The sequence below is a fragment of the Mus pahari genome, chromosome 15, assembly GCF_900095145.1.
Source record: "Mus pahari chromosome 15, PAHARI_EIJ_v1.1, whole genome shotgun sequence".
NCBI classification, from domain to species: domain Eukaryota; kingdom Metazoa; phylum Chordata; class Mammalia; order Rodentia; family Muridae; genus Mus; species Mus pahari.
Window position 1 is genome coordinate 8,420,385 of NC_034604.1, and position 14,498 is coordinate 8,434,882.

The following is a 14,498-nucleotide window of genomic DNA, read 5'->3' on the forward strand; positions in this document are numbered from 1 at the left end:
TTTGAGACAGGGTTTCTCTGTGTAGCCCTGGCTGTCCTGGAACTCACTCTGTATCTGTAGACCAGGCTGGCCTTGAACTCAGAGATCCGCCTGCTTCTGCTTCCCAAGTGCTGGGATTAAAGGCGTGCGCCACCACACCTGGCTACATATGTATATATTTTAAAGGGGATGACTTATTAGAGTGGCTCACAAACTGGTCTGATAGTCCAACAATGGATGCCTCCTGATAGAAAGGCCAATAATCTGATAAGTTGTTCAGTCCAGGAAACTGGATGTCCCTGGAGCCCCTGGAATTCGTAGGGAGCAGCTGATCTTCCGTCTGCGTTGGAGTCATGAAGTGGGCTCTCACACCAGCGAAGGGATACCTCAGCCGCAGGGTAGATGATCTTGCCAGCAAGAGTGAGGGCAAGGGGCTTTCCTTGTCTTTCTATGTGGGCTGTTACCAGAAAGTCTGGCCCAGATTTAGGATGAATCTTCATTGAACTAAAATGATCTGATCAAGAATAATCCCTCAGCCAGGTGGTGGTGGCGGCGGCGGCGGCACATACCTGTAATCTCAGCACTGGGGTCCGAAGCAGGGAGGTCTCTGTGAGCTTGATTGAGCCAGGCTAGGTTGTGAGACCCTGTCCTGCAAAATAGAAGAGGAGGGGGAAGAGGGGGAAGAAGAGGAAGAGGGAAGGAATGGAGACGAGGAAGAAGGAGGAAAGGGGAGGAGGAGAAGGAATTATTCCTTATAGCATGCCAGCTGCTTGGGTTTCAGCTGGTTACAAATACAGTGAAGTTAACAACCACGATCAGTCATCACTCTAGAAAGATAGCGCTGTGACAGTAGTTGCCCAGGGGAGGTGGGCAGGGAGGGAGGGAGGCTGCCTCAGGGGGATAGTCAAAGCTTCAACTCTTGATAATTTTATTAGACAATTTCAATTTTGTGCTAGTCAACAAATTTATACTTTTACCTGACAGTAAATGTTAGAGATATAGGGAATAACATGATATAAACACAGTAGATGTGGTTAAGGGCCTTAAATTGGCATAGGAAGCCAGACTGGATACACATAGGTAGTTGCAGCATCCTGTGAGTTAAGAGTTCACTTGAGGAACAGTAAGCCACTATACTAGGGAGAGCAGGAACTGGGTATGTTGGTGCACGCCATAATCTCAGCACTCAGCATGAAGGCAAGGGACACAGGATTGCTGGAGGGTGGAGGTATGGGGAGTTTGAGACAGGGTTTCTCTGTGTAGCCCTGGCTGTCCTGGAACTCACTCTGTACTGTCCTCAAATTCAGAAGTCCGCCTGCCCCTGCCTCCCAAGTGCTGGGATTAAAGGTGTGCGCCACCACTGCCTGGCTGGGGCACAGGATTTCCAGTTCACCCTTAGCTGCACAGTAAATATGGGGCAAGCCTAGGCTATCTGAGTCCCTGTCTCAAAAAATAAAGCCCAGAAAATTAGCAGAGAGATATGTGATTTGCCTAAGGTATGTGGCTGTGTTTTGCTAGGAGAATATTGAGATGAATTATTTAAATTGGACTCTGTATCTCTGATTTTATTTTTTTGAAAATAGGGTTTTGTTTACTCTGTGGGTAAACTGTCCAGTGACAGGAAGCTCATCTCACATCAGCCTAATATGTCTGTAACATATTTAGGGTATTGGGGACATTTCTTTTAAAGTCTCTAATCTCTTCCTGGAAACGGCCTCATGCAGTTGCCAGTGTTGAAGCAGCTTCCATTCACTGGGTGTTCTTAGGTGCTCAAGCTCCTGTTCTAACCCAGTACAGTCCCCACTGCCTTCAAGGTTAGTAATAGATAGACAACACCTGATGTGGCTGTACAAGGTTGCAGTGGGGCAGTGTTGGGCAGTGTTGTGGGTTTGATGAGGAGAGCAGGGAAGTCTGGTGAAGTGACACAGGAAGAACATACCCAGTGTGCATGGAAGATGAGGTTGTACTGCACGGCAGACGAGAGAGGAGCCTAGGAAGCAGGAGCTAGGGCAGGAAGGACCGAGAACCTGGGAGGAGTCTGCTATTTAAGCACAGTGGGAACCAAAGGTGGAGGGTTTGTTTTTATTTTTGGCTATGGATGTAGCTCAGTAGCATGGAGAGGCCTGGGTTCAGGCCCTAGTACAATGGAAAAGTCTTCATGGCAGTGTAAATGAACAGTGTGCTTTAGTCTTGGTGCAGTGAAGCTATGGTGAGAAAGTATAGTCAGCAGTCTATGCTGTTGGACTGCACTCGGTGTTATTTCCTGAGATGAGAACGGAGGGGAAACAGACCTAGGAAGCTACCGTTGTTCTTGACATGGGAAGTGCACGCCACCTGCTAGACAGCCAAGGAAACCAGTGATGGGTTGAGTAAAGGGGCCTGACGTTTAGAGAAAATCGGGAGTGGGTATGGAAAGGTAAGTGTGCTCCATAGATAGAAGACATGAAAGCCTTAGAGTCACATGCCACCAAAGAAAAGGGGTTCCACAGAGCCTGCTAAAGGACTCTGAACCTTTGAGGCTGCGTGGAAAAGTAGTCAGGAGAGTGTAGTACACAAAGGTTGCTGGCATAGTTCTGATTCTGTCTTCTGGATGCACTTCCTTTCTCTTCCAGCTTAGCATGCCTGCAGGTATTTAGAAAAAATGATGCTATAGTTTCATCCACCTTTTTTTCCGTTATCGCTGTGATTCAAACCTCTTGAGTCAGCCCTGCCTCTGCCTCCCTTGGTCTTCCTACTCTAACATGCTGGGCATGTGATAAGCCCTCGTGATGGCTGCTGCCTCTAGAAAAATGTCCCAGCTCTTTGCAGCCTGTCTCCTCCTCACCCTGTCTCTCATCTCCACCTTTCACTCCCTCTCTCTAGCCAGGACTTAACTGCAGTGTTTCCTCAGACAGGGCCCAAGTCTTTTGTGAATGTCATTTGAATCCTCCCCTTTGACCCAGCTCTGGTTCCAGCACTGCTCACCGTGTACATCCTGATTGGCTCTCTCTAGTGTCCATTCATGCTCTGCTTCTCCTCTCTGCTCCCTCTCCTCATACTCACAGGGCGTACCTAACACCATCTGCCAAGAAAGAAGCGATTATTTTTAAAAGGTTTTCTCTGTGTTGATTTTGTTGAGTTTTGATCCCAAATCATCCAAGGTCGGAGTAGTTTGCTTTAAGAAGTATGCTTTTCTGTTATTTGTCAAGCTTGAGTCTATAGTCATGAAAGGATACTTATATTAAAAGAAACAAAACCAACTAGGAGCAATAGGATGCATCTGTAGTCCAGGTCCTGGGGAGCTGAGGCAGGAGCTGAGGCAGGGGCTGAGGCAGGGACTGAGGCAGGAGCTGAGGCAGGGGCTGAGGCAGGGGCTGAGGCAGGAGCTGAGGCAGGAGCTGAGGCAGGGGAAGCATTTGGGTCTAGGATTCCAGGCCATCCTAGGAAACCTATTAGAACCCCCTAAAACCTAACATTTTATTAAGGTATAATACTTAAATAAAAAGTCAAAACAGTGGTACCTTGAGACAAAGTAGTTGTACTTGGGTGGGATGGAGTCTTACCACGGTAACTCTATAGGTAACCTATATTGACTCAGTTCTTCTTACTCCCTTTAGCCTGGAGGATGAAAAGGAAGATGGTAAAGCTATACCAACAGAATGTGCCATCAAGGTATTTAAAACAACCCTTAATGAGTTTAAGAATCGTGACAAATACATTAAAGATGATTTCAGGTTTAAAGATCGCTTCAGTAAACTAAATCCACGTAAGATCATCCGCATGTGGGCAGAGAAAGAGATGCACAATCTTACAAGGTAAAGAAAATGGTCTTGCTGCGGGTGACCTTGGGAATTGCCCTTTGAACCAGGGCTACTAGCCAGGCCAAGATCCATGCTGTCCTTTAAGCCGAGCCACAGAAATAGTAAAGGCTTTGACTTCCTAGTCCTTCATGAGGCTTTTTGTCAGAAAACATTTCCATGTTTTGAACCAGAATTCCTACTTTGTAAATGAAAAGCCATTTTCCTTCTTCACTGACATTTAAGGGAACTCGCCTAGACATCCCATCCATGTGTGAAAGATCTATGGTAAATGGTCTTCTGGAGAGTCAGTGCATGCAGGCTGCTTGCCGCACCCATGCCAACCTTCCCACAATGCCACTTCACTGTTGAGTGTCCCTACCAGGGGCTGGGTCTTACCTTTTTTTTCATTTCCATATCTCCTGTGTAGAACATAATACCAGCTCAGGGAAGGCCCTAGCTAGATTGAATGAATGCATGTTTTCTTCTTCTGATCTTTATATTCTTAATTATTTCTTTCTCTACAGAATGCAGAAGGCTGGGATTCCTTGTCCAACAGTTGTACTGCTTAAGAAGCACATTTTAGTTATGTCTTTCATTGGCCATGATCAAGTTCCAGCCCCTAAATTAAAAGAAGTAAAGCTTAGTAATGAAGAAATGAAAGATGCCTACTATCAGACTCTTAATGTAAGTTGTGCCTGTGTAGCATGTGTGCACTGATGTGTGGCTAGTGTGCGATAGTCCCTACTGTTCAAGGCCAACCTGGGACATAGCACAAGAGTCTGTCTTAGTAATGATGATAACCTTTTAAAAATCTTGGAATAAACATTTTGAAGGTGGCATAAAAGATAAACAGAATCTTGTAAAGGCTGTTGACATTGAAGTAAGTGTCTTTAAACCAGGCATGGTGGTGTACACTGTGTTCCTGAGAAGGCAGACACAGGAGGATAGCCACAGTTGGAGTCAGCCTTGTCTGCATAGTAAGTTTCAGTCGAGTAGACTATATAGTAAGACATTGTCTAAAGGGGAGTTGGGGAGGTAGAGTTGACTCAGTGATTAAGAAAGAGCACTTAACTGTTCTTGTTCCCAGCACCCAGGTCAGCTACTCCATAGCCGCCTATAATTCTAGTTGAGAGGTTCTGGTGCACGTACAGTGTGTGCGGAACTCACTCCATACAGAGTAAAAATAAATCATTTCTCAAAAAGTAAAGCTGCCTGTCTGGAATCCTACAATTTGGGCAGCTAAAGCTGATGGATCTCAAGTTCAAGGCCAGCTTGAACTCCTTAGTGAAACCCTATCCCAACAAAAAGAGTTGCTTTTGTGTTTTGTATGTTGAATGATTTTAGACAACCTAAGAGATTCATGGAGCAAGGGCAGGCTTCATTTTTGGCATTGCCGACTTAAAATACGGAACCACTTTTCACTGAACTTCAGTCAGGTCTAGCAGATGGAATCCTTCTGTATCTGAGTCCTGAGACGTTCCGTAACAGTAAAGAAAAGGGCTACAGCTACTGTTGAGAGTCAGAGGAAGCAGATTGGCATCCTTATGGCAGAATGACGATGAAAATTGAATACTGGAGTGACAAGACAGTCACCGAGTCAGATGCTCGGACTGGAAAGCCCATGTCAGGAGTGTCGGAGGTGATAACTGAATTAAATTTGAGGCCTCCCGCTTAAGGAAACCTCCCTAGTGCTGTTATTGTTCCTCTGCAGTGTTTCCAGTGAACACTAGTACACAGTGTGCATGGAGCCTTTATGTCGTACAGCAACTCATTGAATATAAAAACATGATCCAAGTCATTTGTTAAGATATAATCGAGGGGCCTGAGCTTCAGTGGTGCGGATATCCACAGCCTTGGTTTCGTAACAGTGCTTCTGGGCTCTGGTGCAAACAGGAAATGTGGGGGCAGGGAGTGGACTTAAAGCCAGTATACTTCTGTGCAAGCCCAAGGCTGAGTTTGCCCTCCTAGTATCCTTTTAAAAGTCCAGTGTTATGGTGTGTGTCTGCAATCCCAGCCCTGGGGAGAAAACAGGAGGGTCTCAGGGCCTCACTGGCCAGCTAGTCTAGCTGAATCCATGAGCTCCAGTTTATAGGGAGAGAGAGAGAGAGAGAGACCTTGTCTCAAGAACAAAGGTGGAGAGCAATACAGGAGGACAGCAGGCATGGTCTCCTGGCTTCCACATGCATGCACATGTACACCCCACATGTATACAATCATGAACACATACACATACAAAACAGGATGCAGTTAGAGAGGTAAACCACCTTTCACTGCCAAGAGAAGAGTAGTGGAAAAAAAGAAACCCTTTTCTGGCTGCTTGGGCAACTGGGGAAGAGACAAAGTGGCCAACTTTTGCTGTTTGGTTCTGTTAGGGGCACAAACGTGGTTTCAAGTATAAGTTTAGGGTTATCACTATGTTGAATGCATGGTGCTCCTTAGTTTAAAAAGACTGTTAGCCACATGTACCACACACTGGGAATCCCAACATTTGTGAGTCTAAGGCAGAAAGTTCATGAGTTCAAGACCAGCCTACACTACATATAAGACACTTGCTTACAAACAAGAACATCTCTACTCCTATTCCACCATCACCGGCAGGAAGTATTTTTCACATGGAATTGTATATGCTCCATGAAGGTCTTAGTGAGACACTTACCCTTTTACAGAGAGAAGTGACTTACTTACCTTGGTCCCCTGGCTAGGCAACAGATGCACTTAGAATCTGACCTATGGGCTGATTTTGTTGTCCCAACAAGAAAGCAGAATGTCATACACTGATTCCCTGGCAGTTCCTTGCTATGCCTCACCCTCCTAAGCAATACTAATGGTGACAAGAAGGAAGGAAGGGCTTGTGGAGGCTGTGGTTCAGTTATAGGACATGTGTGAGTCCTGGGTCCAATTCATTACTGTGACAAATAAGAAAGCAAATAAGGTTTTTTGTTGTTTTTTTTTTTTTTAAAGAAATAAGTTTTTAACTTGTTTTTCTGGGAAGTATTTATTGATGTGTTTATTTTAATCAGTAACTTAATTCATTTAGTAGAGGTAAATTCAATTGTGCTTTCATTTCCTAAATGTTCCCTTCCTTTCTCACAGTTGATGCAGCAGTTATATAATGAATGTACCCTTGTGCATGCTGACCTCAGCGAGTATAACATGTTGTGGCACGCTGGAAAGGTGAGTGGCACTTTTAGTTAATATTCAGGTTTCATTTCCTGATATAGGTTATTGAGTGTAAACATATTAGTCTGTGCTTTATGTTCACTAGGTCTGGTTGATTGACGTCAGTCAGTCGGTAGAACCAACCCATCCTCATGGCCTGGAGTTCTTATTCCGTGACTGTAGGAATGTTTCACAGGTAGGTATGCAAAGCAATGTTTTTTAAAGAACCTAACAAGTTCAAATATTTTCCTCGCTCCTAAGAGACCCATATTTGTAGAAATTTAAGGAAGGGATACCAGCCACCTTGCAGAGAAGGAAATAAAGAAGAATTCATTCATGGACTCCTGAGTCTGTGACTCATATGGCCCGTTTCTAAGAGACCCTGGTTTTGGTTTGGCTCCTTCTGTTTACACAGTGAGTCAACTTAAAACATGCATAGTGCATAAACCAAAGGTAGAACATGGTAAGCCTACTGCTTCCCATCACATTGCTCTATGAGACAGAGGAGCGGTGCATGGTCACTCATTTCCCATTTGTAAGGGAAAGAACCACGTCCTGGCAGCAGAACCTAGTAAGAGAGTGACTTTGTACTGGAGGTAACCTGTGGGCTGCTTAAAAATGATAACTCATGGGATTTAGTGAATATAGCATCTGTCCATATGATGCCATGCCACAGTAATTGTACACAGGCACCGTGTTTATTAGTGAAGAGAGATACCAGGAAGCAGGGCAGCTGCTAAAGGTGGACTTGGGCCTGTTAGCCGAATGCCTGCACAATGATGGCGTTTACTGCTGCTTGTGCACGCTGCTCTGTGAGAACGTGGCCCGTGTCTCTGACGGTCTGCATGCCTTGCTAGTTCTTCCAGAAGGGAGGAGTAAAGGAAGCCCTTAATGAACGGGAGCTGTTCAATGCTGTTTCTGGCCTGAACATCTCAGCAGACAATGAAGCTGATTTCTTAGCCGAGGTGAGTCGTGCACAGCTCTCTGCCCTGTCACTGCTGCAGGGGTGACACTTTGCTTTAAGTGAGTAATAGAAGACTGGGCGCAGCCCTCAGGAGGCAGAGACAGGCAGATCTCTGAGTTTTAGGGCAGCGTGGGTGTACATGGTGTGTTCCGTGGCAGGGGTCTAAAAAGAAAGGATGGGTCACAACACATTCCCGCTTAGCTTTAGTTCTCCAGTCTGAAGAATGAGGAACTTAGGAGAACCCACCTGCTCTTAGCTGAAGGTAGAAATCTAAAGTAGCCACAAACAGAGATTCCTTTATCGTAGTACTGAGCTACGGGAACAAAGGCAGACAGCCAGATTCCTTCAGAGATCTCTTGATACCTTAGGATTGGACAAAAGCTAAAAGGTAAAAGCAACAGCTAGCTGTAGTGGCACACATTTAATCCCAGAGGCTGGTGGAGCTCTGTGAGCTTGAGGCCAGCCTGATCTACATAGAGAGTTGCAGGCCATCCAGGGCTACATAGAGAGAGGACGTCTTTTAAGAAATACATTTTCCCCAGTGTTTTACCTACAGTGCAGAGAGTAGTTAGCGTCTATTCTGAAATTCTCATGTGAACCTTGAGCTTGGTCAAGCTCCAGGGAGAGCCTAAGAGCAGGCAGGAAGTGCAGAGAGCTGTGGCTCAGTCAGGTGGGGTGGACACTATCGAGGGGGAGCTTTATGGAGCACAGCACAAAACTGATGAGATTCTAGTATTGACCTTGGTAATATAACCAAGTGAAAACTCTTAGGCCTTGCTTCTCTCTAGCCTCTTTCCCCCTTGTTCCCCCTCTCTCCCCATTCTCCTTTCCCCTCTCTCCATGTGGTCATGGCTGGCCTCCACTTATCTGCTCTCTCCTTTTCTCTCCTTTTCTCTGCCTTTCTCTGCCTCTGCTCTCTTAACCACCCCTCTACCCCCATTCCCTAAATAAACTCTATTCTATAATTTAAAAAAAGGAAAAGAAAAGAAAAGCAAACAGGTATATGTGCACACCTGTCACATGCAAACAAGGGTGGGGAGAGAGAGGTGAGAGAGATTCTAATCAAGGCCAGCATCATTAGTAATCGCCAAGGGTTAGAGAGGAAAAGTGCCACTTTGGTCAGATATGTTCATAAAAAGGCAAAATTTGACGAAGGGATTCCATGCTTGGTTCTGTAGATAGAAGCTTTGGAGAAAATGAATGAAGATCATGTTCAGAAGAACGGGAGGAAAGCAGCCTCGTTTCTGAAAGATGATGGAAGCCCACCTGTGCTGTCTGCAGACTAGTACATCGGTGACGGACGGCCAGCTGCCATAGCCAATGAGTGTAGGTGACCTGACATACCAAAGCAGGAGTGGACAGTGCTGCTTCTGGGCTTCTCACTTGTGACCCACGTGCCAGATGTGTGCAATTTTTAACTTGGCATTGAAAGAATAAAATGTCACTACCTCTCATCTTACAAAAGGGATAATATAATTCTTTAACAGGTACAGATGTGTAGCCACAGGAGTCTGTATTTTATACAACTCATGATCTGAAGTGTCTAGATGAGGATTTTCACATAGGCAGAGTTTCCAAATGTGGGAGGTGGCGACTGAGGTGTTTGCAGGGGAGGCTCGATGGCTGCACTGTGCTCCATTCCACTCGCCTCCTGCTTTCCCTTGCGTCTTTGGGTGGATGTTACTGTTTTAAATTAGCCCTTCTCAGCTGTTTGACCGTGAGCCTGGAGACCCCAGTGGGCATTAGAAATGGGCATTTGGCCTCAGTGGATGGTGGAGATAGTCATAAGCAGGGGACCTTCTATTGGTACCTCGTGGATGTGTGGAATTCTACATTTCCATCTCATAGCCAGGAGAGATGACATAGGTTTCTAAAAGATAAATATAGAAGGATTTCTTAACTACGTTTTAAAACTTAACTTTCAGGTTTTCTTCATTTAGGTTAAATGGTTGGTTATTTACATTTATAATGAGACTACAAAGTATCTGGAAGGGCAGAATGTAAGAATGGTATCTGATATATTTTAAGAAGGCAATGAAACATTTCAGTTTACATTTCCCCAGAATTGTTCACATATTGATTACTAATCATTTGGAGAGAACTAGGACAAAGTCACTGGGGCTGTTAAATAGTGGAAGACAAAGCCTGAACAACTCACGTGCTGAATCAACCAGCTAATTCGGCTGGCCGGCCTCTGCCTGAGAAGGTGAGCATTGTTCTGAAGGCCAGTGCTGCTTGCTCTCACCTCGTTACCCCAGGTCCAGGAGTCACATCGGATCCACTAAACAGCTTCACTTTCTGTCTGCTTATAAAGACTAAATGTAATTTATATTTGAAAATTTTTAACATTATTTTAAATTGCCAAATATGTTCTTTCTAGACTATTTATTTTTGTTTCTGTTTTACTGCTTTTAATTGCATTTCAGAGGAGTGTGAATTTAGGTGACTCATCCCGCTTATGTTTGCTACTCCACACAGAGATTTAAATGATGAGTAATTATTGGCTGGATACAAATTCCAGAAAACTCATTAGAAACAATCATTTAAAACTTTGTTTGCTTTCTTGACATATTCTTTCTCAAACCATTGCTTGGAGTGTGCTATGAACTTGCCTTTCAAGAAATTAAAAATGAAGAGATCATTTTAGAATTGGTTCATTGTGTGGTTAATTCTTAGTCCTTATTTTAATGTCCTGGCACCAAGACACCCTTTCTATAGCAAAGTAAGCAGTGCAGTTTTAAACACACACACACACACACACACACAATTTTTGTTTTGAGTTTTACAAATTGTTTTTTTTTTCCCCCTTTTGTGAGGTCAGGACATTTTTCACATAGCTAGATATTGTAGGAGATACTAGTTTGATAAGTAATCCAGTAAAGTATGTATATAATAGGAATATTTTGTCTTATTTTATTGACTGTGGAGATGTATGTATGTATGTAAGTTACCGAGCTGGAGCGATGACTCAGTGGTTAAGAGCACTGACTGTTCTTCCAGAGGTCCTGAGTCCAATTCCCAGCAACCACATGGTAGCTCTCAACCATCTATAATAGTATCTGATGTCCTCTTCTGGTGTGTCTGAAGACAGCAACAGTGTACTCACATAAAATAANTAAATAAATCCTTTTTAAAAATGTTACCAATGCAAGGGTGACTGGAGAGAATCTCTGTTTCAATGAGACAATTCATTGCTAGTTACCATGATATAAAGTCAGATGCCAGTGCTTGGGAGGTAGAGGCAGACAGATCTCTGTGAGCTTGATGCCAGCCTGGCATATATAATGAATTCCAGGCCAGCCAAGGGTGTGTAGACTGTCTCCAAAACAACTACAACAGAAAGTTAAAGTTAAAACTCTGGATTGTGCTTACACACACCTTTAATCCTGGTAGAGGTATGGAGTGAGGCAGGAGGATTGCTACAAGTTTGAGGCCAGCCTTAGACTCTGCCTAAGAAAACAAAATAAAATGGATGGACAAAGCAGATTGAAATTGGGCGGCTGATGGGGAGATGTTAAGTAAGGCTGACTCCCTTAGAAGGTAGAAACTGTAGTAGTTTGGATGTGAACCCCCACCCACATCCCAAGCTCATATATTTGAATGCTTGGTCCCCAGTTGGTGGGACTGTTCGGGAAGGATTAGGAGGCGTGGCCTTGTTGGAGGAGGTGTGTCACTGGAGGTGGGCTTTGCAGACTGACCATCAGAAGGGAATCCTGTCCACACATTAAAGTCCCGAGCATTGTTAACACTTGAGAAATACTAAGTATTCAAGATTTGGGGCTGGTGAGATGGCTCAGTTGTTAAAGGCACTTGCCACCAAGCTCATGATCTGAGACTGATCTCTAGAAGGATTCGCATGGCAGAATGAGAGAAGACTTTCATTCTTGGCCAGATGGATTAGTCATCCAAAGGCTGACTGCGTCTGAAGGGTCTGGGTCAAAGTGGTCTCATTTATCTATGGGAGAGAAAGTTTCACCCATGCTGTCTCAGGGTGATGGGACTCAACACGAACAGGGGGAAAGTACAGCTATTTATTGAATACATACTTTACACAGCACAGCGTACTCAAAAGACAAAGACTGAAGTTAAACTCTGGATTGTCCTTGCACGTACATTTAATCCTGGCAGAGGCTGGCAGATTTTCTCCAAAATCAAGATATTCTGAGTTGTTGGACAAAGGCCACTGTGGTAATCTAGAGCAGAATGGCCCACAAAGGCTCAAGTTTGAATATTTGGCCCACAGTCTGGGACAGATTAGGTGGTGTGGCTTTGAAGGAGGTATGTCACTGTGGGTTGGCTTTTAGTTTCAAAAGCCTATACCAGGCTCAGGTGTGTGCTGCCCATGGGTCTAGGTGTAAAGCTCTCAGCTACTGCTCCAGCATCATGTCTCTGCTACCTGCCATGATGATCATGGACTAATCCTCTAAGACTAAGCAAGCTCCTAATTAAATGGTTCCTGTTCTGAGTTGCCTAGGTCATGGTCTCTACAGTAACCAAGACTGCCATTGAGTCAGTGAGAAGAAGATTAGGCAAGAGGTTCAATCATGGCCATATGACTAGGAAGAGAAAGGTTGGTTCAACAAGGCTGATTTGTACAGATTTCTTGCAGCTGTGGTTCAGGAAGGATGCCCTCTCCCCCATGCTGGGGGTTCATCTCCCTTTTACAAGTGTTTCTTGCAGCTGTTGCTAAGCAGCTTTCTCAGAATGCCAGGACAGGTGGCATATTTGAGAGTGGCATGCTTTGCACCCTTTCAGTTGACTGCTGGATCAGCTGAGGGCTGCCTGCCAGCTATTGGCAGGAGACTCAGTCTTTGGATGGGATGTCAGAAGCTACTCATAGTCTCAGCAACACGACTGCCCAAACGTGAGCTGGACAGACACCAATAGATGTGTTGGCATGGACGGGGCAGATGCTTTATCACTGATAAAGTTCCCAGGAAGAGTCTGCACCTTCTACTGTGCCCACCCAGTTAATGACAGAACTGATGACCTGGATGGGATGTCTGTGATTGTGTAGAGATCGTGATGCTGCAAACCCAGAGCCTACTTACAGTCCATCTTCAGCCCCCTCTTTGTCAGACCTAACATCCTGTGACTAACATAAAACCGTTTGGAATGTGCTGCTTCAGCAAAACCTTAGTGTCTACCAAAACCTAAGCATGTCATCAGCACCTGAGGCTCATAGCTGGGGTTTCTTCTCTTCCCCTTTAATCTACCTACCTGATGTTTCCATCAGTGTATTTTTAAAGTGCATTAATTCCTGGTTTTCTTTGTTATCGATACAAAACTGCAATGAGACTGATTCCGCATTAGTACATGAATTTGAGGTAAGCTCCAACTCTGCTCCTGGGCCATGCTTATTCCTATTTGGTTCCAGAGGAAACTATCTCCCTTTGAAGTTAGAGGTGGTTTTCATTTGCTTTTTTTTTTTTTTTTTTTTTAATGAATGTCACTTATACTCTGAAATTGCATTTTATCATGTACTATACTTTTGGTTCATGGGTCAGCCTTGTGCAACTTAGAAGTCCCTGCTCCCTAGGACCACCAAGGCCATAAGTCTAAGAAAGTGCAGAAAGTGCACTCACTGCCTTGGATGCTGGCTACTGTGGTAACCATGATAATGTAGCTGCCACTCCCTCATTCTCCTCATCCTGATCTGTCTTTCCCTGTCTTTACTCCTTTTAAATCCATTGTCCTCATATGTTAGTACACACACATTACCTGGCATGTGACAGTTGTTACCCAATATAGTCATTGCTGTTTCAAGTATCATGATAGTACTTGACATACTTGGGTAGATACTCAACTATACTGCAAATGTATGAAAGCTTGATTATAACTGTGTGACTCAAAGGCTTAAAAAAAAAATGGGAAATGCACCGGGGTAGATATGACAGAGAATCAAGCTTTGTTCTTGCTAACCGTCCCAGAAGAGAAAACAAGAGCAGCATGTGAGTTCTCTGTTTGTAAATATAGGGACTGGAGGACCTTCTGGGGAGTTTGTTATAGACAAGCACAAAAGGTTGTCTTTGTGGACATTTTGTCTTCCTTTACCTTCATAGCTATAGAAGATAGAACTCCACCTCCATCTTGTCAAGAGGCCTACTGGGTTCAAAAATTAATTTTCTTTTTTTTTTTTAACAAAGGTTTAATTTTATTATTTTTATTTATGTGTTTGCCACAATTAGTGCAGAAGCCAGAGGCAGCTGACCCCCTACAGCTATATTTATAAGCAATTGTAAGTCACCCAATATAGGTGCTTGGAATTGAACTTGGGTTCCTCAAAAGAGCAAGTACTCTTTTGTTGCTTTTACCCCCAGGAACTAATTTAGCCTACGGTAGATGAATAAGAAGAAAGCATATAAATTTATATGTGTTTTACATGGCACAGGAGCATGAAAGGAAATGAAGTCCCTAAAAGGCAATTAAGAATTTGTTACTGGGCTTGACAGATGGCTCAGCGGTTAAGAGGTTCCGAATTCAAAAGGCTAGAGATGGCTAAGTGGTTAAGAACACTGGCTGCTCTTCCAGAGGCCCAGAGTTCAATTCCCAGCAACCACATGGTGCTCACAACCATCTGTAATGAGATCTAATGCTCTCTTCTGGTGTGTCTGAAG

The 14,498-nt window shown here is 44.2% G+C and overlaps 1 protein-coding gene across 2 annotated transcripts in view; it reads left to right on the plus strand.

Moving 5' to 3' along the window:
- Positions 1 to 10,814, plus strand: part of Riok3 (RIO kinase 3) — a 27,446-nt gene extending 16,632 nt beyond the window's left edge. The window contains exons 8-13 of one of the 2 annotated variants that reach the window (XM_021214266.1): positions 3,576 to 3,773; positions 4,283 to 4,442; positions 6,852 to 6,932; positions 7,024 to 7,113; positions 7,775 to 7,882; positions 9,060 to 9,340. In XM_021214266.1, coding sequence (XP_021069925.1) covers positions 3,576 to 3,773; positions 4,283 to 4,442; positions 6,852 to 6,932; positions 7,024 to 7,113; positions 7,775 to 7,882; positions 9,060 to 9,167 — 745 coding nt within the window. In that variant the 3' untranslated portion in view covers positions 9,168 to 9,340. Of the gene's footprint in view, positions 1 to 3,575; positions 3,774 to 4,282; positions 4,443 to 6,851; positions 6,933 to 7,023; positions 7,114 to 7,774; positions 7,883 to 9,059 lie in introns of both variants that reach the window. The other variant, XM_029546931.1, reaches the window with a different exon arrangement.
- The last annotated feature ends 3,684 nt before the right edge of the window (positions 10,815 to 14,498 follow it).